This window comes from Dipteris shenzhenensis, chromosome 6, assembly GCF_047967505.1.
Source record: "Dipteris shenzhenensis isolate YYH24624 ecotype China chromosome 6, Dip_SZ_1.0, whole genome shotgun sequence".
Lineage (NCBI taxonomy): Eukaryota > Viridiplantae > Streptophyta > Polypodiopsida > Gleicheniales > Dipteridaceae > Dipteris > Dipteris shenzhenensis.
This window is the reverse complement of record NC_141601.1, coordinates 36,812,607-36,836,950: the sequence shown is the minus strand read 5'-3', so window position 1 is coordinate 36,836,950 and position 24,344 is coordinate 36,812,607. Positions and strand designations below refer to the sequence as shown.

Here is a 24,344-nt window from a genome sequence, read left to right as displayed (position 1 = left end):
AGCACATAGTTGGCACACATCACTGCATCAAGCCAAAATTTATTGGCCAAGGACTTGGCCTTAAGCATGCATCTGGCCATCTCCATAGTGGACCTGTTCTTTCTTTCAGGAATAGGATTATGCTGAGGAGTGTAAGGAGTAGTGCATGAGTGAACAATGCCCCGTGAAGACAAAAATGCATCAAACTCCTTTGACATATACTCTCCCCCCTATCTGTGTTGAGGGTGACAAGCTTGCATCCCGATTCATTCTAAACCATATTCAGCCACCTCTGAAAGCATGAGAACACTTCAGATTTGACTTTTAAAGCATATACCCAGCAATATCTTGTGAAGTCATCAATTAGAGTCATAAAATATTTGTACCCCCCCAATGGCATTTATCCTCATTGGGCCACAGACATCACTATGCACTAGCTGCAATTTCCTTTGTGAGAATTTTGGACAATTCTTTTGAAAAGGAAACCGATGCATCTTACCCAAAAGACAACCCTCACACACATGTTTGAAAACTGTGTGAGTTTGAGGTACATCATTTGCCATGCCCTGTGAATGTCACTTGGCAAGAGCTCTATAATTGAGATGACCCATTCTCTCATGCCAAAGATGAGTTTCAGCAAGCTGTGAATCTGAAATAGCAAATGCTTCAATAGAAAGTGTAGCTGAGTGATGATCAAGGTGATAAAGCCCCTTTTGCAAAGTGCCAGTGAGAACTATGGCATTGTCATCACGAAGATCATATCCTAAGCATCTGTATTCATTAAATATCACTCTAAAACCTGAAGTCGCAATTGCTGAAATTGAAATCAAGTTGACTTCAATTCCAAGCACAAAAAGAACATTTGTCAAAGTGACAGGATGGCTTGAAATGGATGTTAGCTGCACATCTCCAATTCCTTTTACAGCATAGGAAGCATTATTAGCACATGTGACAGTCCCCCCTCGAGGTGCATTCACTAAGGAATGAAACAACTGTCTGCTAGATGTGACATGCTTGGAAGCACCACTATCAAAATACCAAGACTGAGCATCATTAGCAGTAAAGAATACATCAACTTTGGAGGGATCAAAGGAGCAATGGACAGCCCATGTCCCATCATCCTGAAGAGCATGTGCATGTGAGGCATTTGCTGGCTTGTGGGATTCAATTGCATGTGAGGCATTGACTGTCAATCCTACTTTCTTTTTCTCCGAAGCAATGCGCTTTCTGCATTCTAAAATTTCATGCCCTGGCTTGCGACACCTGGCTTGCGACAATAGTCGAATCTTTTCTTCTTTGACTTATCTGCTGTGTTTTGAGATGCATTGGAGGAATTGCCACCGTTAGGCACATATTTAGGCTTGCCCATAGGCTTGGAAGCCTTGCCTTTTCCTGTCTCCTGTGAAGCAAATGCATGATCAAGAATAGTAGCTTGCCTATTAGCACGACTTTGCTCTTCCTGCAAAAGCAAAGTGACTAACTGATCAAAGGAGTAGTAGTCTGGATTACCCATGGCCACTAGTCGAAGGGTTGTAGCAAACCCTTGATATGTATCTGGCTGCCCATTCAATGTGGTACTGACAAGCTGAGAATTCGGCACCACCTCATCAATATTGGCAAGTTGTTCCATGAGGTCCTTGACCTTTGTCAAGTATGCATCCATAGAGTCACCTTCATTCATGCTGACTTCCTGCAATTGCCTTCTTAAATATGCAGTGCGTGCCTCATTGTGAATCTGATAAAGAGAAGCCAAATTGTCCCAAGCATCCTTTGCTGTCTTGCATGACCGGATGTGGGGAATAATGATTCTCTTGCATGATAAAGCAATACAAGAATGTGCATTTGCATCTCTTGCATCCCATCTTGTTTGTTCTTGAGTTGAAGGAGCAGCAACAGGGGTGCTAGAGGATAAAGCATTAGGAGGAGTACCCTCTGCACAGGGAGACCAGCAGTAGGAGCCAGCCACTGTAGCATTGGTTGGCCTCAGATCAACTCCAGAAACAATGTTTCAAAAATGCCTTGCAACAAGAATATGTTTCATGAGATAAGACCACATCGGGTAGTTGGTGCCATCCAACTTATAATCTTCACGAAGAATGCCAAATAAATCATGATTGTTGCCAACCATTGCAAATGGGATACCCTAAAAAGAAAAGACCTGAAAACACAAAAGCCTCAAGGCTATCACTGCAAAGAGCTGGCTGTCCTAAAAATGTCAGCAAATGTCTGCAAGTGAATGTCCTACAAATTTCCAGCCCAAATCAAAGGGCAAATGCAAATTTGACCCAAATGTGACTATGTTAGGCAATGACCACTGCAAAAATCAGCAAATCTGGCAAAAGCCCCAAATGTAATGAGGGCAAAAAAGCCAAAAAAAGGGCAAATACAGAAAAGCCCCAAATTTTGCTGAGATTTTGCACAATGTCTTGCAATCTGACCCAATTATCTGCAAATGTGACCTAATGTCCTGCAATCTGAAGAAGAAATTGCAATCCAAATCCCAAAGCTCCAATGTCTTGCAAGAAATTGCAACCAAAAGAAGAGAAATGAACTGAAAAACCCCAAATTTGCCAATGTCCTGCAAAAGCCCCAAAACTGCAAAATCGAAGCCCGAATGCAAAAGGCCCAAATGTCAGCAAAAAATTGCAGATCTGCTGCAATGTCAGCTCCAGACCGTATGGAATGTACGGAATAGTAAGGCCGGTACAAAACTGTATGGGCGTCCAAGTACGAAAATGTGCGAAAATCAAAAACTGTACGGAATCAAAAACTATACGGAAATCGAAAACTGTGCGAAAATCCTACGGATAGGTTCTGACCCAATGTATGAACGGCCGTACGGAATTCTATGGACAAAGGAAAAAAATTTTCGATAGTTGACGTCGTAGGAAGCTAGGAGTAGGGAGTAGGTCCGGGAAGGAAGTGCTCTGATATCATTGTAAGCTCACGGAAGCAAAAGGATGCATAGGAGTGGAGCAAGAAGTGGAAGCCATCACATCAAAGAGAACCCTAGGACCTAGTGTCCTAGTGGTACCACTAGTACTAGGTGTCATAAGACACTAAAAGTACTAGGTGACCTAAGTGCCAATAACTAAAGCTACATGGCACATACCAGGGCCCAAAGGGCATCAATACAACCGGGAGAAGATGGCCTACATAAAGCTGAATGGGACTAAGGGAAAGAGTGGTAAACACAAGGGGCTAGTGAAGCATATATTCCAATGTAATGACCATGTGATAAGTGATGGGTTTAGCTTGCATAGATGTCCCGAAGTCCCAAAGTCAATGTACTATCACAATCCCCTTCACACTGCTATTAGTACAGAACACTAACTCACTCTAGAGTTCATTATACGCAAGCACCCCACCCAAAATTCCTTTGCAAGTGCCGGTTAGCACATTGATCGAATCCCAAATTGTGTCCAAAGGAAACAAGAGGCATCTTCACAGACATCTGCAATCTTATGCTCATGGACACATACCTCCTCATCATTTGACATCCACCTTTTCCCACATTGGAAGTAATGGGTTTTATTCTTTTTCCAGTAAATGACAGCCTCTCAGAGAGGCTCTTCATGTCATCATTTGTTGTTTTGTCTATCCCACCATTCCTTGATGCACATTGGAAACCACAGCTTTGTATAGCTCAGCACCCATGCAGTCATATAAGCCACCTCAATGCCCCATGTTCATTTTCTTCTTCATTGTAATATAGCGTATAATTAGTACCCACCGTATCCAGCATGGTAACATAGACCTTTTGATTAGTTTTTCCTTTAAGCCCTTTTCATTGGCTCCTTTGCATAGTCCATTCAACTCCCATCTGACAAGTTAAGATGAACGCAACTCATTAGTAGGACTAGCAGTAACTCAGAATTAGCATTGTCTTGTGCATAGTCAGCACTCAACCGAAACATCATCTTGTACAAAAATGCTGCTAAACAGAACTTCTCCCAAGTATGCATTCCCAAATGTACTTCTCAATGTTCCATCTAATTTAAGGACACAATTTGGCTCACTGCTTCTATAATGTTGAACCCTTGGCGCTTGAGCAATATCGAGCTGCAGGTCATAAAGGCATTTAGTCAGTTCATCACTGCCTTGTGCATTTTCTTCATGTCAAACCACGGGTTCCGAAATCTATTCTGACTATTTAAGATTTAACCAGCATACCTGGCACTGCAATGATCTGCCATAATTGGCTTCACCAAGAGTGAGAACAACCAAGCACGTTCGATAGATCTATAAGCTCGCCCTCATTTGAGGACAAGACTTACAAAACAGAGAGTTATGTCTCACCTCCAAAAGGAAGCTCCAGCACTTCATATGCTGATTTAGCAACTTAAGCTACCATGCATTAAACATTTGGTATATCAACCAAAGCTCAATCTTGGGGAGCTTCTTTTAACATTTGGTACATCTACCAAAGCTCAATCTTGAGGAGCTTCTTTTAACCTAAAATGTACAACTCCCTTTAAATTTGACATGGATGTGTGGTTTAATCATTTCTTTGATACAATGAAATGTACTCATGAGACCTAAATCATGAACGAATGTATTGCAAGCCTTAAATACTCTTCCCTTATGAGATTGTAAGCTTCAGCTAGTATGGTGGTTGGCTCTCCATGGTCCTGCTTTGTACATATCTCAAAATGACTGGATATAAAACCAAAGTCTTACAGGGGCATGGAAATTTTCTTTGGCTACCACCTTCAGCAGATCATGCATAGCTGGCACATATATACTAGGTGTGAAGGTGCAGATTTACTCCAATTGGTGAAGAGCGCCCTTGTGAGAGTACTTGTTTCTGTTTTTGACCTATATATGCAAGGTGGGAGACAGATGGCTGATGATGATACAGAGAATGCTACAAATGATCACAATGAAGGGAAGTACCCCTTCATCAATGTCCCTTGAGACACTCAAGTTCCATCTTCCCATTTAGACCTACCCTTAGCCTATGACCCTTGCACCTCTATTCAATGCTCTCTCTCTCTCTCTCTCTCTCTCTCCCCCCGCTGCTAGCCTCTCTCTCTCCCGCTAGCCTCCCCCGTCCGTCCGTCGCTCAGCATCTCTGCTCTCTCTCTCTCCCCACTAGCCTCTCTCTCTCTCCTGCTAGCCTCCCCTGTCCGTCCGTCGCTCAGCCTCCCCCGTCCGTCCGTCGCTCAACCTCCCCCGTCCGTCCGTCGCTCAGCGTTCGTCGGTTGTCGTTGTCGCTGCTCAACCTGTCCGTCGTTTGTCTCAACCTATATAATCCTAACCTATGTAATCCTATCTAATCTAATCTAATCTAACCTATCTATCTACCTAGCTAACCAACTACTAGAGCTGCCGCCAGAAGCCAGAAGCCAGCAGCCCCCAACAACTGTCAACCGCCGCCAGCCGCCAACTCCACCTAGCCCGTCATCACCAACAAACCCTCTAGTCCCGTCGTCAACAACCACCCCCCCTCCAACCCTAACCTAACCCTAATCTTGAGTTAGGCTAAACCCTAACCTAACCCTAACCCTAACCCCGAGTTGGGCTAAACCCCCAACCCAACTCAGGGATTAGGTTCAGCTAGGGGCTTCTACAGACAGCCAATTATGGACTGGCCTATCCTCTCCTCCAAGTCCCCCTCAACTCCTTCAACCTCCATCAGGACTCGATACTCTACAGTTGCAGCAATGACACCCTCTCCGTATGCACACAATTATCAACAAGAAGGCTCCAAACGACCCATCCTTGGGCAACAGGATCAGATTTTTGATCTACAGCAAGCAATGAGAGAGCTACGATTGGAACTAGCAAAAGTAAAAGCTCGACTTCACATACTGGAAGAGCCTAGTAAGCATGCAGAAATTGATGAGGCTGTAAATTCTTGTAAGGACTCCTCCCCTACCTCACAACTAGTCTCTCCAGTCAAAGATCTTGTTCACATTGAAGTACAAACGGCTAAGAAGGAAGTGATTGTGGAAGTGGATACCAAAGCAAGTAAGTCTGATATTCAAGCAGAGATTAAATAACACGAAGCTAGATGTGATAATGCACTGAAGATTAGAATAGGGGGACTTCCAGAAGATTGGTACAAAGAAGAGGACACTTATAGTGAAATATTGACAAAGATCAAAGCAGGCTTGCCCAACATTCAATGAACGGATGATGATCAGTAGGATGATGACGACTCCAAGCCCGCTTCTATTATGCACTACAAAGGTCGGGCAATCCTTACATTGAAGTCAAAAGATATGCGAATCAAACTTCTTTGACAATCTTACAAGCTGAAGGGTACCAAAGTATGGATAGCTAAGGAACTTACACAAGCTCAACTCACAAATAAGGCAACTGAATTAGCTAAAGTCAGGGCTGCCAGAAAGGATGGAAAATGGGCAGTTTACCGTGAAGGCGTAGCCCTAATCAGAGAGTTTAAATCAAAACCAAAAGACTCTCAGTCTTAAACTGATGTATGGCTGATTGCTCTTTCATACTATTATGTAGGTACTCTAAATAAATGGGGGTCGCTTTTGCACTCCTTGGGAGCTGCCATGCGCCCTCCCTAAAGCAATTGTACTAGAGGGTTTCTTGCTGTCCCATAGACCTTTAAGTCTCCAGTGGACGTTAATAGACTTTCTTTCTTTCTTTCTTTCTTTCTATTGCCCCTAGGACCTAGAGACGTGGATGCATTTAATAAAATAAGTGTTACATGTCCAAATTTGGTGCTGTCTAAAGCAGTGGCTCCAACTCGACAGGCCCTATCTACTCAATGATTCACCGGTGTCCATCATAAATACAAACACATATCGCACCATCAAATTGGTGCATCGTTGTAATAATGTAATAATGCCTATCAATCACAAAATAGTGATTTCTCTTGTCATGACGCTCCCTCCTACTTGAATGAGCAAAAGTCCTCTTCTAGATCCTCTCTTATCTCTTACTCTTGTGTACGATTTTCTCTATTACTTCCACATTTGTGTCACTTCTTTTAATCTGCAAGTATTCTTCTCTAGATAGTACACAATCTCTTTTGAATCAGAACTTAAATCTCATCTTCAAGTTCCCGCTCCTCTTAAAGTTAAATGTCCAAAAATACAGAAGTATCACTTCAGTATCTCTTCAATATCTCTTTGTGCTCACATAAAAGACATTCTTCACGTCCATTCACAAATTCACACATCTACCTAAGGTGTTGGATAAATGGATAGCATTCAATCTTGGTTTGATAGTCACCGTAGATTTCTAGGACGAGGAGGTAGAAGTCTAACCCTCCTGCTTGAATGCTTTACCTTTCCCTTTCACAGAATCAGTCTAGGCAATTTTAGCCAATAGAATAGGACATTTATGCCATGGATGCCTTGGCTTATGCTTCTTACATCCGAAACATTTACCTTCTTAAACCAGCCTTTTTTTCTCATCATCCAAGGATAGGTTCTCTTCCCGTTTGTAACAAAGACCACCACATCAAAGCATCCTTTTGTAGATGCAATATGGCAGGAGAAAGCTTCTCTTGATCAATCTTGTCTTGATGGAAAAAATACAGCTCAAAATGGTGAATCCAATTAAGCATTTCATCCGCCTCCCTTGCTCCATCATATTTAGGGAATTCAATTCTCTCATGGCTGAAATTTGACTCATTTCGAAGGAGTATTCAAATCTTCATCTCCAGAATTCAAGACTCCTTTGTCCCTATTTTGGTTATTATGGACTGCTCAATCATGTTGCTAGGCTAAGAAACCAGCTTATCAATGGGAGCCTCTACTTCTCTTCTCCTTGCATTAGGATTGTAATCCATGTGTGAGGGATCAAGAGCCAAGGGTGTTAACATATCACCTTGCTCATGCAATAATAACTCTCTATTAAGAGGTTCTTGTAGGAAAGACGAAGGTAATTCTATTCGTGGGTTATCATACTCAAGATGTGTACAAGTCTCATCTAATCTATCCTCTTCAGGTGCTGTTCTATCCCTCTCTCCTTCTGGTAATGGAGGAAAACATACAAGTTCATCACTATATCTCCCTTCCCCTTCCATTCTTTCTTTTACTAATAAAAGCAAGGAAATGACTTGATGTAGTCTCAAGAGGTTTATTTTACAACAAAAGTCAAATGTTATAGAGTTGGCAGTACTTATCTGACTTCCACTTCGTTTGTGTCGAAAAACAACCTGAAATGAGCTCTTCTTCCTTCTCTTTTGGGCTCTTCTTCCTAGTTTTTTTGCTGTAAACTGGTACACTCAATCTAGGCTGCTTATTTTCAGTAAACCGAAGGTCTACACTCTGTTATATCCAAAGAGCAGAATTTTCAGCAAAATCCCTTGCATCAAACCCTCCAAAATGCAACCTTGTTCGCTGTGCCCGAAATTCCTTGCAGGCCTCACTGTTTGCAAAACTCAAATTCCAATTTCAAAGCTCAGATTTTGATTTCTAGGTTGTGAGCAGAAATTCAAAAATTCACCGTGCTCAGAAAACTCACTGGGACCTACCAACTTGCTCTTGGTGTCGTTTTCCTGCACTGGTCACATGTACGCACACCTTGGTCATTGTCCCTGCCTTTCTCTTCTCGTCCCTACATTGGATCTTGCTGCTTTGGATACCAAATGTGAAGTGCAGGCTTACAAGAATGCATGCAGAATTTGAATGCCGATTGGCCCTCCAATGGGGGAAGAGCACCCTTGTGAGAGTACTTGTTTCTGTTTTTTACCTATATGCAAGCTGGAAGAGAGATGAATGCCACGTGGGAGAGAGAACGCTCACATTATCACAATGAAGGGGAGTACCCCTTCATCAATGTCCCTTGAGATCACTCTCAAGTTCCATCTTCCCATTTAAACCTACCTTTAGCCTATGACCCTTGCACCTACAATTCAATGCAGTCTAATGCACCCTTCCCTTCCTATAGCACATACCTACACAAATGATTCACCACCATACCAATATTGGTCGGTGTCCATCATAAATACAAACACATATTGCACCATCCAATTGGTGCATCATTGTAAAATGTTATAATGCCTATTGATCAGAAATAGATTTCTCTCGTCATGACACTAGGCACCTACCCTAAATACTAGTTAAACAAGTTGTAAGCTACAACCCTAGTTTTAACATATTGTTGGCTTAGTATTACAACCCACACGGGTAACCATTGTGACATTATCCCAATAATTGTTTATATGACATGGGCAATGTCCACCCATACTGACAAGTGGGTGGACCTAGACTCTCAACCCATACCCAATAAGCTTCAAAAAAGCAACTTTTTTAAGAAATGTTTTCGATACCTGCTCTGTGGGTTCAAAAATGCAATGCGTTATCGTTTATATGGAGATGGAAGTTGTCAATTATTTTTCCAAAACGAAATGGATACCATAAGAAAAATCAAATAGAAAGTGCCCATGCTCGAATCACCCTTAGTCATGTAGTTCGTGATAGTCATCCACAAGATTGCAAACCTTCCACTCCATCATGCACAACACCGACTTGATACTACAACATCTCTATTGGCATCATCAGCTCCCAACGGTGGGTGTAGTTCAATGTATAAACTTATGCTCATTGTATCTACATGAAAGCACATCTGGACATCTATGAGTATTTGTTTCTATAAAGAACCCCGTGTCGACTCTGAGTATTTGTTTCTATAAAGAACTCCGTACCATACTCTCGGCCATGCTAAAGGCTAGCACTTAAAGAGGAACGGCATATACTACAAAAATAAAACAATGGTGAGAATACACACTAGGAAATATTCAAGAGCTGAAGAGGCAACAAGCAGATGGGGTCCGACAACTACTACTACAAAGGTAGCTCATTGACATCCTTAACAGAGTTGAATGTTTAAAATAAAGAATCAATAATAAAGGATGATTTGGGTGTCTTATACACCTCTTCAGTCTCAATGGCGAACAATTCACAATGGTCAAAATTCGGTGTTGACTATGTTAGTCAAATCCAACCTTTGACTTTTGAATCCAAAAGTCAACGTGTTGACCTTTTGATCCAAAAATTTGCCTTTGCACAATTTAGGTCCTAACATGTTTTTGGACTTATCTTGAGTGTCCTATCGAAGATCTAATCTAAGCACCCATAATCTTTGATAAATACAAAGCTAACATTAAGGTCGTATGTGGCATATGTGTACGTGTGTACCAACATGCTATACATTAAAAAATATGTGTGTTACAAGGTGTCCTCGAGCACAAATCCCTTGGAACATCATGCTTGTGGGAAAAAAAAAAGAATTCAGACCCAGGTTTTGAACAGCATTGTGCAGACACTATACCTAAGGTTCAATAAATTCCAAAATACATATGTGGACACACTGGCCATTAGCATTCTAGCACTATCATCTCTACACCTAGATATCTAAGCATCTCTACTCTACACACAACAAAGGAATGAGTATATCTTTTTTACTGGTTCCATCCACTACGACTACACATCAACAAAAGAGATGTCAAGCATGCAAAAAAAGATTAAATGCATTTGCATGATAATCGTCTACATGTCCCTAAGCAAAATCTTCTAGCCACTACTTTGGAAAGGTGCGCCCCTCCACAAGGAAGTTTCTGTGCTCCTCCAGTTTGTGCGCTCATGGAACTGCAATTATCATGGAAGAATCAGCACAATAGCAGGGGTACGATCACCATAAAGTGACTCTAGATGAAACAAAACTAGTCATAACTGTGACTAACTCTAACTATTTCGGTACAATTAGATAATCCTAGACTAGTCCTGACTCCTTACCGAACCCTAGGGCAGAAATGAGTAATTCAGAACAGAAAGTACTTGCCTGGGCTAGAGTATCCCCGTTTATTAGGAGGGAGTATAATGCTGAAGTGAACAGAAAGTACAACAGTGAAATGAATAGGAAGGTACCTCTTGGAGTTGGAGAGAAAAAAAGAAAGAAAGATGTATCACCATCTTCGGGAGGCCTCCCGGGCCTATGAGACAAAGTACAATATCAGAGTAACTCATACAAGCCACTTCAAAGTGCTCTCTAAGACCCTATGCTGAGTACTATGCTAAACTAAGCTCAAACTTAAAGCTCAAAGCTAGAAGCTAATAGCTAATGATCAATCTCAAAGTCGGAACACCTAGCCAGGTGCCATGGTGGCTCTCTTCTGAGCTGCAAAAATATCTCGTATCTGTTTTGCCACGATGTGCCAGGATGCGTAGTGTCACAGGCATCCACAGCCCGTGGCCGTGCAAACTGCCACGCAGACAGCGCAGGAGTACACGCAGGCAGCGCAGGAGCTGCCACGTGGCAGTGCTGACATCGGTGCCTTCCATGCGACCAGGCTGCTGCCACGTCAACAGGCGGTTCAGAAACAGCAGCAGTTCGGGACAGGATGAGGTTTTAGGGCCCAAGGGGAGCCTGTAAACACAGCCCCCTTGGCCCTCATTCTTCATCCACTACTAAGACCTTCAAGCCTTCAGAGTAGAAATAGCCAGGCTTCCCCGCAGCAGACCAGCCAGCCTTTACAAGGATCTAGTGAGGATTCACCTCCTCTAGGTAGTCTAGTTTCTTTCCAGTTTGCAGTTGAGGGTTTCAGTTAGATACCATGCATCGAGCCACAACGGCCTGGATAATACTTCGGGGATCCCATGCATCAAAGGACACGTCAGCACTTTCGCCTAACAATGAATCCCAAGTATCAAGGAAGTCCTTGTCGGAGAAAAAAAAGGCAGATGCCAAGCGTTACCGCCAGCCCCTCCATACAGTTGTATTCAGTTATATATTCCTTTCCGGAGGTCCACTACATTTCTCTCCCTCTGATTCTCTTGCACAGGACCATAGGGACTACGGACTGAGCACTTTGATCATGGACAGATGGTCTTGGCTCCGGTACTAGCACAGATGTTCAACCACGCCTTATGTCACGGCTTCCCACCCTCGTGGGGTACCACCACCACAATACCGATACACAAAGCAGACGACCCCATGGATACTGGGAACTATCGCACTCTCATGATTGGCCACACACTGGCCAAGATCAATGGATCGATACTGGAGAGGGAGATCAGCAATCATACAGAGGCACATGGGCAACGTGCTCTAGGGCAAGCAGGCTTCCGGAGACAGCACTCCACTCTAGACCCCATCTTCACCTTGAGGGCTATCATTGAGGAGGCGAGGTCAAGACGCCATAAAGTCTACGCTTGTTTTGTAGACTTCGGAAAGCCTTCGACACTGTCCCACAATCCCGCATGATCAAGAGACTACAGGATATGCACATTCATGAGGTTCTGATTTGGGGAGCGGTGAGTCTATACGAGTCCGTTAGAGGGAGAGTTCGTGCCCCAGGAGGCCTATGAGACTGGATTGAGAGCACGATCGGAGTAAAACAGGGATGCCCTCTCTCACCAACTCTCTTCGGACTCTACATTGATGAGATTACATCTTTCATAGACCGCCTAGGAGGCGAGGGAGCACCACTAGTGGACGATGACCTCACCCTCCTATAGTAGGAACACCGGAGGGAAGGTATGGTACACGTCATGGCAACAAGAGAAGCAGGGAAATGGGCTGCATACAGAGATGGTAGAGTGATCATCCGGCAGAGAGGAGATCAGGACCGAGGAGAGAAGGAAGGAAAGGAAGAGAAAGAGGACGGTGAATTGTGACGGTGCCGGACCAGAGGGACACAAACTGGACTGAGAATTGCAGTGTGGAATTGCAATGGCACACTCTGGTCTGATCCAGGTGGGTTCTTGGAGACATACACTGACAAAGATATGGTCTTCTACACTGAGACACATGAGAGCCCCGAGAGAGGATTGCCCACCGTGACAGGATATACAAGGGCATCTCATAGGAAGGAGACGAGGAGAGACACTGGTATGCGGGGTTCGGGGGGAGTGGCTATTCTCTTTAGATCACACATGAGACCTCTCATATCAGTGGCACGAAGAGAGGAGCATGCACGACACATGTGGATACGAGTCCAGCTACCAGGCGCACGACCGATTCTTATAGCAGTGTGCTATTTCCCTCCAGATATCTCATCCTATGCACGTGAGGTCACCACAGAAGGGCACAATCCGTATGAGTCGATTCAGGATGATATCACCGAATTCTCCAGGCAAGGGGACATCCTTCTTCTTGGTGACTTCAATGCTTGCTCAGGTAATAGGCAGGTGGGCCTACTAGACTTTGCATCAAATTCCCTCGTAGTACCAGAACTAGATGCAGCTGAGCTCGAGATAGTGAGACACTCTAAAGATGCACCACAAGTAAAAGAGTATGGACGACATCTACTTGAGCTAGGGGCTGTTCATGATTTGATCATTTATAATCGTCTACAGAGATGGCCATCATCCGGTGGTCTCACTTGTTTGCCGCATGGCGGAGGGACAAGCACAGTGGACTACCTCTTGGGTCCCTTGACCTTTACCTCACGGATATAAGACTTCATTGTGCCCCCTCCCCCACTCGGGGCTGATCACTCATACCTAGCCTTTTGTATCTCTACCACTTTGCCAACCACAGAGAGGGTCCCCCCCGCGCCCACTCGTGTACATGTTCACTTTGATCGCGCCCTGGACCCCATCTATGTGAGCAACTTGGCGAAGGGACTTCCAACCCTACTACTTGGAGACGCTTTTCGACACTCTAGTGAGGCTGACCGCCATGTATGCGGCACCATTTTGGGGGTGTGATATTTCAGCAGCAGAGTGGAAGAGATTCAAGCTGCTGCAGGTGATTATGGGCTCCAAGATGATTCGGAGTAAGCCCTCGGTCCCTCATCACTTAGTACAGGCAAAGTTTGCCATGACCCCTCTCCAGGTTGATGCCATCTTTCAGACAGTGACTTTCCTCCACAGAGTTTGGGACCTACCTCGTGAGAGACTTCCGAGACTGGCACTAGAGTCCTCCATACGACTATCTGAGAGTGGGGCAGGTACAGCATGGTTTGCACGCACCACCGCATGGTTCACTAATCACAGGATTCACATGGATCGGCTTCCCCCGCTTCAGTATAGCATGGATGCACCGCCCGAGTCGATCCCACGAGATGAGATTAACCACACCATACGGTTAGATCTCCTCCAACTCCACACATCTCGCACTTGGGAAGGGGGGGGGGGGGGGGGGGGACCCAAGAGTTCCCCACCAAGACCCAACTCTACTATGACCATTTTCTGAGAGTATCGGAAGAAGGGCTCATCATCAGACATCAGTATCTCGAGGACAGAGGAGTCTCACACGCACTGAGGATTGCCATCGGACAGATGCGGGTCTCGTCCCATCAGCTGAGGATCGAGACAGGGATAGCTGCACGCATACCCAAAGAGCAACGGACTTGCAAGTTGTGCACGATGGGGACGGTCGAGACAAAGAAGCACTTTCTGTGTGTCTGCCCATCCTACTATGAGATCCAAGGGCGCTACCACTGCCTTTTTCATGAGGGATACGGCTTTGGGCCCCTCTCACGACTGATCCACTTCCAGGACTAGGTCTACATTGGGCTCTACCTCATGCAGATGCGACGGCACAAGGAGATACTACTACGACATATTAGAGAGCAAGAGGATGGAACCACCGCACCACATGGTACCGAGGTAGACCGAGTGCAGAGACATGTCACAGATTTCTATGCATTTGACCCGGCCCCAGGGCACTCTGGGACAGAGGAGAAGGAGCTAGTTGACATGAGAGATATATGGATCAACGGAGGTAGCCGACATAGCACTACCAGACGAGGGACATAGAGACCTTACTTGACGCAATACACGACCAGAGCACACACGATCGAGGTTCGATCTATCTCAGCTCTCCTTAGGGGAGATCGACCGAGGCGAGGCATCACTCTTGACATAGCCCATTGGATCCAGAGATCGAGGAGACCACGTCCTCCACCACCACAAGAGACATCCCGATAGATGCAGATACGTGAGCTCTTTGCATCTCATCAGAGAGCCATCATGGAGATCGGATACATAGGGCCAGTCCACGCACTTGGGACTCTAGCTCTGAGCACTTGATATCTTCATGTCACTCTCATTTTGCATTTTTACTTTGCTATTCTATTTTATACTAGTATAGCATCTTAGTACTCAGCAATAGTGAGCCCTTTGCCCCGGCCCACAGTGGTCTGTATGAGCTACTTGATTCCGTACTTTGTCCCATAGGCCCGCAAGGCCTCCCGCAGACGTTAATATATCTTTCTTTCTCACTCACACCCAGAGCATCACTTTGTGTATTGAGTGCATCTTCTTGCAGTTGCAGTTAGTATTGAGCAGGAGAGAGAGTGAGGATAGTGTATCTCCCGCTACACACAGTCTCCGTGATCTCTTATGCGATGGGCCATATCGAGAGTGACGCCTTTGGTCAGATGGTCTCATCCAAGTGAAGCTGTGATGGATTGGACCTCCATTGTAAGTTCTATGGTCCGTTCACTGCATCGTGTGTGGCTCCTGCGTCTCTAGCTATCGCTCTTCTCCTCGTCTCATCCCACTGACCCATGCTGCCCTCATGTCATCTATCTCCTCCTCCTCTACTCCGCCATGTCTAGGGGCAAACTCAAGTGCGTAGAAATCTATGACATGTCGCTGAGTTCGATCCACCCTTGTCTCCCGCGGTACTGTCCCTTCTTGCTCTCTGATATGATGCAATACGATCTCTGTATGTCGTCCCATCTCCATCAAATAGAGGCCAATGCAAAATTGGTTCTGGAAGTGAATCAATCGAGAGACAAGCCCAAAACCATGTTCCTCCTGAAAAAGACAATGGCACCATCCTCGGATCTCATTGTAAACTAGACACGTACATAGGAAATGCTCCTCTATCTCTATCTCTCCCAAAGTGCATAGCCCGTTACTCTCGAAGTATACATGTGTGATGGGACAAGACCCGCATCTGTCCAATGGCAATCCTAAGGGCATGTGAGACTCGCTTGTCCTCCAAATACTAGGGTTTGATAATCACTCCATCCTCCAACACTCTCAAGAAGTGGTAGCGGTAGAACCATGTCTTGGTAGGAAACTCCTATCCCCCCCCACCCCCCCCCAAAAAAGTCCATGACGTATAGAGCTCGAGTAGGTCCAACCGTATAATACGATTTGTCTCATCCCTTGGACCAAGGGATCAAGGGCATCCAAGCTGTACTAAAAGGGGAGGAGACGGTCCATCTGAATACCTTGGCTGTCAAACCGTCTAGAAATGTGTGTGTACTAGGCCATGCGAACCCCACTCTCAGCTAGTCATATAGATGATTCCAATGCCACCCTCGGTAGTCTCTCTCTAAGTAAGGCCCAAACCTGATGAAGATAGGCGACCATCTTGGAAGATTGCATCAATCTCGAGCATTGTCATGGGAAACTCTCACTATATGATCCGGTGGGGAATTGAAGGCTTACTCCGAATCATCCCCGATCCCATAGTCACCTGCATCCTCTCGAAACGCCGCCACTCAATCGCTGAGAGGTCCCCCCCTCTCGAAGGGTACTATGTATATGGCCGTTGGCCTCACCAATGTATCAAATAGCCATCCCTATGTCCACGGCCCTAAAAATGTGCATGAAAGCACCGGCGCTCTGGCCGCTAGAGCTCCGTACCCTCGTGTAAGTCATGCCCTCGCTACATGGGTCATCATGAAGACTAACCCCGCAAAGGCTGCTCCTAAGTAGGTATAGGACTGTATGATCTCCGATGGCTCCCTCCGTACGTGAAGCTTTGTCAGTGAAGTACTGCCTATCAGGTGTTGAAAATGATAATCTTGGTTTTGTCAAGGTTGATTGTCAAGTGTCTCTCTACAAAACACCTCTAGAACATCTAGGTGTCTCTGTAAACCTGATGTTGAGGAGGATAGAAGGACTATATCATCTGGATACGATGGTATCTATCTCATCAAATCGGCCAGCAGTGATCCCTCACCTCCTAGACAGTCAAAGAAAGTCATGATCCCTCATCTCCTAGGCGGTCAATGAAAGTCGTGAGTCCAAATAGTGTCAGTGAGAGGAGGCATCCCTACATCACTCTTATCATGCTCTCTACCCAATCTGACAGGCCCCAAGGGCACACACTCTCCCTCTGATTGACTTATATAGACTCATCACTCCCCAAATCATGACTCCTGGAATCTGCGTCTCTTGAAGTCGTCTAATCACGTGAAATCGTGAGACTGTGTTAAAGGCCTTCTAAAAGTCTACAAAGAAAGCAGGGACTTTCTGCGATCTCGATCTCGCTCCCAAAAAGTGAAGATGTTGTCCAAGATACTGTGTTCCTAGATGACGAACCCTGCCTAAGTGTCATGTATGATATCTACAAGATGAGGCCGCATTCGCAAGCTCAAGACCTTGGCAAAGATCTTGCATGATGTGTCCAATAGCGTAATCTACTTCCACTGACGTAAATCAGCTCTATCTCTCCCCTTCAGGATCAGACAAATCCATCCTTGACTCAAGGACTGGGAGAGCCAGCCTCAATAGAAAATCTCCTAGAAAGCTAGGCGAAGAGGAGTGCAGATGTGCTCCCATAAGCATCTGAAGAAAGCCGGCATCAAACCATCTTCTGCGGGGCACTTCTGCAAGGGAAGGGCCTTTAGATCCTCTGTGAGCTCCTGATCTGTGAAGGGCATCTCAAGCTGTCCGCTCCTGCTCTGCGACACCACTGTCTAAACTTAAGCCCAGACAGCCTCACTGGCTATGATCACCAAGAAAGACTCATCCTCTGCCTAGAATAAACACCTATAAAACTCCGTGGTCAACTCGAGAATCTTCTAGGGGTCCAAATGCATGAGACACAGTCTCTGCAACTACATCCACGCTGTCCTGGGTTCTGGGCTCTGAAAGGACTGTCTGGTCACCCTATCGCCCTGCTGCACCCGGCAGGATCTAGAGGAGTGGTAGGAGAACTCTACCCTTCGTGTCTCAGTATCCTAGAGGTCCAGCCACATGCACTCGTGCCTATCTGCTAGCCACTGCGACCTAAGAACTTGCTCTCTGAGATGCTCGATGAATACCAAGTCATGTCTCAATGCTCACTTGCGTGCCTAAAGGAGACACGACAATGCAAAGTATGGGACTGGAGCTCCTCCCTGCTCCGTTGGATCGTCTCTGCTGCCCAAGTAGCCCATCCTCCATTTGGGCCATCCATCGCCAGAATGCAGATATTATATGAAGTGGGAGAAGAAGATATACTCCCTTGACTACAGTTGTAAACAAGGGGGTGAAAAATCAGCTGATAATGTTTCTATAACTTGATACAAATATTACAAGTAGAAAAAAAATTGGTAATATGGACCCTACCTGTGAACGATAAACCAAAGAAAGAAATGAAGTTTATTAAAGTCTCGGAAAGACAGAAGGGTCTAGCTGAATGGATGGACCCATTGAGCGGGCATCTGCACCCAAGAAAAATACAAATACGAATACTAAATATGTGAACCCATGGGGAGAAAGACAGATCTGCAATGTGCTATCACTATGAGGGTCCTCTATATGTTGTTTGAGGAACCAAGTCCACTAGGTGTCTGATAACAGATAAAAGGGTCTTGACAAGCAAAAGCTCCAACAATCATCGGTGCTGCCGAGGAATGAAACCCATGATAAAGCATTGACTTCGATCAACCTGCGTGGTCCACTGTGGTCTCCTCACAGTAGCTCTCTGATGGATAAGTGCCACTTCAACCCCGTCGGGGCTGTGTCCTAAGCGAGCATGGAGGGAAGATCTCGACGCCTCAAACGCATGTCGTGTGGCTCACTGCAAGTCTCAGCTATGCCATTTTCCTAGGGACTGTTGTCGACCGGAAAAAAGAAGGGGTACGCATATTCTGCTAGTAACAACTAGATACTTTGTCCTCTAGGACCATGATAAAGCATGAGCAAAGGCACCCAATGCTTACGATAGCTACTCCTCCATCAAGATTAGAGCTCCTCTACAACAAACAATTGGAATGCTTGCTCATCCAGTTTCATCCCCTCTGCCCAGGCCCCCTCCCCCCCAAAAAGAAAAAGAACAACGTTGCTTCTCAGGCTAAAACTCATGGTGTTCTTAGGTAGAGTGATGAAGGGGAGCAAGAAGCATTACTTTGCAGGAGAAATGTTATCCCAAGAGGATGTAGTACGACAATGCATTGAAACCCAAAGAGCATTTCTCTCTAGCCATGATATTTTAAAATGCTTAAGGCTTCTATGCTTATATTATAGTTCTAAAGTAATTTTATTCTCCATATTTGATGAATTGCTGATGTGAATAATGTACATGTCTCGTGCAGCCTTATGATATCTGAAAGGTAATGGAAACTTCCCCCCACCTCCCAAATACCAAAGAGGGTAAGGATCTGAAGTAATCTCCAGAGAGGATAAACTTTGTTCTACACCAGATCCAGCACATAATCACGTAGAAGAGAAGTGAGGACAACTGCAAGAATGGAAGAAATACCTCCTAATGATAAACTGTTTGGGAAGGGGAGTGAGGTGGGATGGGGCCGTGCCTTATTCTAACAATAATTTTGTCTTCCTTCTACTTATGCAGATGGAACAACATTACTAGACACAGATCTTACATAGAAACAGAAGTGCTGACCCCAAAACCAATACTTTGTTGACCTGGATGGCTCTCATGGGTGGGGTGGGGGGCGGGGGGATATCGGAAGAACCTTTTCTACCTGAACAGAGTGATTGAAAAAGGTGGCTAGTAAATTTTGGTGCTGCTTCGAAAGGCAAGGGTACCCTTTTTTGTTTGTTAAAAATGCCTGTAAAACAAAGCGATTAAAGGAAAAATCATCTGGATCATATCACATTCCAGTTCAAATGCTTTGAAACCAACAAAAGACTTTCACTTATCATTACCGCACAGAATAAGCAATTTCAACTCTGAACATCTTACACTTGTGTGCACAATGGCTGCCTTTACAGGTTCTCCTAGCCAACGCTTGATGGATGCTGGAGAAGGTAGAGACGCTCTAAAAACAAACCCACACAGCATGTAAATTACATTTTAAATGTCTGAATTCTTCTAATTTAGTTCCTCACAACAAGAGCTATAACAAGATGCTCTTTTCCCCCAAGATGTCAATCAAAACAATTGAGTTATATACCAAAGCATTTTATAGCTGTGGTAGCACAAGGATTTGTTTCTCCAACTCCTCAACCTTCAAATGTGCAAATTTCATGTCCAAGTGTAAACAGCATGACTTCTTTGTTCTTTAAGGTAGGGTTTCTTCTTCAGGAACACCTTGTTTCTTTAACCACATTCAATTACTGCAGACATTAAGAATTTTCCAAGGAACATTTTATTTTCCCAGCTCTTTGAGCTTCAACCCTGGATGGTACAGGACCCAGTGTAAAACCCTGGATGGTACAGGACCCAGTGTAAAAAACATAAATTTTAAGTTGAAACAGAAAGTACCACACTGACATTCAGAATTCAAAAATGACTTCAATCAACAAAGGTATTCTCAGAATTGCAATGGAAATATGATCATAGATGTATTATGAAAAGTGAAAAGGCATCCTTTCTTCTTTGTTTTCTTTCCAAAGAGGTATCCTTTCTTTTTCAACAAAAATTTAGGGGTGGCCTTCAGCCATATGACAGTGATGCCATCACCAGCTAGATCTCAATCAAATTTCGATGATGATAAATCATAAGGCTGCAAGGCTACATCAAAGTGAGCTCCATTACTCACATGTACCATCTGCAATGTATGATTGGCTTTGATATATATATATATATATATATATATATATATATATATTGTGTTGGTGAAATAGGGTCAATGCCGCACCTATGAGCCCCCAAATGAGGAGCTCAGGGGGTTGACATGTCAGTATGTATAAGAGTAGATGAACCCATAGGGGGATGGGCTTGAGGCTCCCATGTGGGCAGCAGGATGCCTGTCACATGGACAGCAGACAGAGATCATTTATTTAGGGCAGCGCTCATGATTAGAACTAAGTCCTGATATATGGCTACATCAGCCAGCAATGGGCTTGTGCAGAAGGGCCAATGGGCTGGGGCAGGGCAGCAACAGAGCACCTGTCAACGGCCGCAAAAGGGCAGTGTGAGGACTGCAGCAGGCAGCACAGCGGCATAGGACATTTTGTGGAGATATGAAGGGCCATGCAAAGGCGCAGGACCCAGAACAAGGCAGCAGGTGCAGGGCCAGCAAAAAGGTGTCTGCAGGGGATCTTATATAGGGCCCAGATCTGGGTCTGTAGGGCAGGAAAGCTAGAGACTGGGTCGGCCCAGTCTGTGGGCAGTTGGTTGGCTCACAGACCATGTGAACAGGTGGGGCTTTGCAGCCATATAAAAGGGTCCCTCAGGGAAAATCAGCCTCCTCCTTGGTGCAGACCAGCAGACTGTTGGAGAGCATAGGAGAGTGCTTGTGTCCTGCAGACAGTTCAGGAGTCTTTGAACAGTCCAGGAGCTCACAAAGGGGCAGATCTACCCACTAGGATCAGCAAACAGAGCCTGTTCCTGGTGGCTTACCTCAGCGCTTGTTTGCTGAAGGTGTTGCCACAGTTTCTGGCTATATTTTGTACTTATGCATTACTCTATTTATGAGATTTCATTTGGCAAGATATCTGTGTGTACTCTCTCCATATCTTCAGTGTTCTCAAAGATGTTATATGCACTTCCAAAAGACTCTCAGTCTACCAAAAGAGTGGTGCAATTAAAAATTGTTATTTTTAGCACAGGACTACAAAAAGGCCTAGAGCTCTTATTTTGGGTTCAGTTGGCCAAATCAATTCTAGAGGAGCCAAATCATCAGTTGTGAGCTGCCAGAGCCTGCCAGGTGTTGCTGGAGAAAAATCGCGGGTTTTTCAGCCTGGGTGACATTTCTTCTGTGGATACTGGGTGGAAGAAGGCTTGTCTTTGCCTGCTTTTCCCGTTTCCTGATTGGTTGATGGCTAGTTATTGTGTTTGGGTTCCTTTCCTCGCGAAGAAAGGTTGATTTATGCTGTTGGGCAGTGGCCAGTGAGGCTATAGATTGAGGCAACCCGTTTGGAAGAGCTTTGTCGATTGATTGCACCAGAGTTTGGCTGTTAAGGGCTTTGTCTTGCAATTGTTCAGCCATGTCTAGATGGTTGGGCAATGGGTTTCCTGTTGCACACTTTGGTCCTAAGAATTAATTGCCTAGTAACTACGCGCACATTCACTATTTCCAAGGAAGGAATTTGAATTCCCCAAGTCTCGCCCCATGACCAGACCCTCGCGCCCCAGAGACTCAAGGAAGTCACGTGCAAATTACGGGAATCGCAAATCAAAAGTCCCATAATTTCACGTCCTCTCGACAAATCCCCCTCTTGAAAGAAGGTAAACGTCCTCGATTGCCAAAAATTACCTGCAAAAGAAAACCAAGTGGAAGCAATACAATGTTTGTTAGGCAAAAGACAAGCAAACATTCCACATACATGCATACATGCATTCACAAACAATATGCTCCCCACGATGTCCAATCCACCTCACGTATGGCCATCCCTAAGGACCCAATGCGAGTAGTACATCATGAGCATATGTAAACACTTAATGCATGCACATAGATACTCAGACCGTACTTCCCAGGGATAGTTCATGCATGCTTTACCCACCTATGGCCATCTCTTCAAACCCACACTAGTGGTACATCATGAACATCCGAGGTACCTGAGATATCAAATCCAAATCTGAGTGGACAGCCAACCATGCCACTAATAGATCACCAACAATGCATATACAATTTGTAGAGCTGCAGATAACAAATACGTATAGCATTGCAAACCAAACGACTAGTACACCCACTGTGACTAGTACACCACGTACATCACGGCCAACAATGCACGACATAGACCACTTCCAAGAATTGTGCATCCAGAACCAAAATCTAGGGGAATCCATTCTCTTTTTGTCGAAACCACATGACAAAAAAGAGCATTCCCATCTTGTTCCTCATGACAAGAATAACATGCATATTTTACCGAAACCTCATGGCAAAAATAGCATTCTTATTTTTGTCGAAACCTCATGACAAAAATAGCAATCTCATTTTGTTGAAACCTCATGACAAAAGAGCATCCAAAAGTAGCAGGGAAAACACCATCCTGCAAACCGTATAACATACATAATCTAGAATCGGATGCCAAAAAGAGTGGCACACTCTGCCATACAAAATTCCTTTTACAAGTACCTGTATACGATGCTATACAAAATCAGCCGTAAATACCCCGCTGTGAAATTAAGAACTCTTGCCCTTGGAACATTCCGTGGCTCATCCGTGTGACTAGCCGGCTCCTTCCTCTTATGGTTGGGACAAATCTCTAGACCGATGTCCCTCCTCTTTGCAAATAAAAGATTTGCCAGCTTCATATAAAGCGTGTCATTCCTCTGGAGACAAACGATTACGTTCATCCCTTTGACGATTAGCTTTTCTATTAGACTTAACCCCGCAAGATCCATTCTTAGATTCCTGCTTCTAACCACCTTTGAACCCAGAAGTCCTCCCCTACATCAAAGCATATGCCGTGCTAGCATTCTCGATAAGTTAAGACATATTGGAAACTTTAGTCTGTGCAGTAGTCTCTCAACTCCTTAGGCAGCACGCAACAATATTTCTCAACCTGCTCAGTGAAAGGAACAAGCCGGTAGGAGCTAACGGGCAACAAAGCTGCCCAAAACTACTCCTCTAAATTGCGGCAATTAATGGAATTCAGCTCATGCCAAGCAGTCATGATATCCACTTCAAAAGTCGTGGTAAGCCACGCAGCTGAAAACACTTGCTTGAAACCTACCCACGTGTTTGGTGCGGTGTTTTGCATAAGCATAGTGGTCCACCACTGAAGTGCGTTCCCTTTTAGAAAACTAGCAGCCCAGCGTACCTTGGATGACGTTGTAAAATTCCCTCTTGTGTAAGCTGCATCGAACTGCTGCAAAAAGGTCAAGGCCTTAAGTTTATCATGCATCCCACTGAATGTCTCAAATTTCACGGCTGCACCTACCTCTTTAAAGTCCTTCAACTTGCCTTGAGGTGCCAAATTGTCATGAACAGGTGCTTGAGCAAAAGGGACAGCAGCACTCACTCTATCCCCCACACTACTAGCATTGGGAAAAGCTGTATTATTCAGACCAGCACCCAAATTTTTCATATTTCCCAAAGCAAGGTTACATGTTGCTGCATTAGGCATACCTATTTGAAGCCCTGGGGCTGCTCCAACATTTGCATACATCATGTTCTGTCCCATGGGCTGTTAGCTAGGCTGAAACCCAACTGTTTGACTAGCAAGCATACCAATTGGATTTGAGGGCTGACCATAGCCTGAAACACTGAACCACCACCAAAATAACATGGCTGAACCAGGTTTGCCAAAACTCCTTGCTGTCCGGAAACCATGGACTGAAAATTATTACCTTGAGTCGGCCCCAGAATCATATTAGACTGTTGCTGACCATAGGGGATTTGAAAGGGC

General features: G+C 44.8%; 1 protein-coding gene across 3 annotated transcripts in view; it reads right to left on the bottom strand.

The window, feature by feature from the left end:
* SKB1 (SHK1 binding protein 1) overlaps positions 1-24,344 on the bottom strand; it is a 114,971-nt gene that overhangs the window by 36,432 nt on the left and 54,195 nt on the right. For all 3 annotated transcript variants that reach the window (XM_087375574.1, XM_087375573.1, XM_087375575.1), the window contains exons 7-8: positions 19,789-19,864; positions 19,568-19,654 (exon numbers count right to left, since the gene is read on the bottom strand). In XM_087375574.1, the coding sequence (XP_087231700.1) occupies positions 19,568-19,654; positions 19,789-19,864 (163 nt within the window). The remainder of the gene's footprint in view (positions 1-19,567; positions 19,655-19,788; positions 19,865-24,344) is intronic.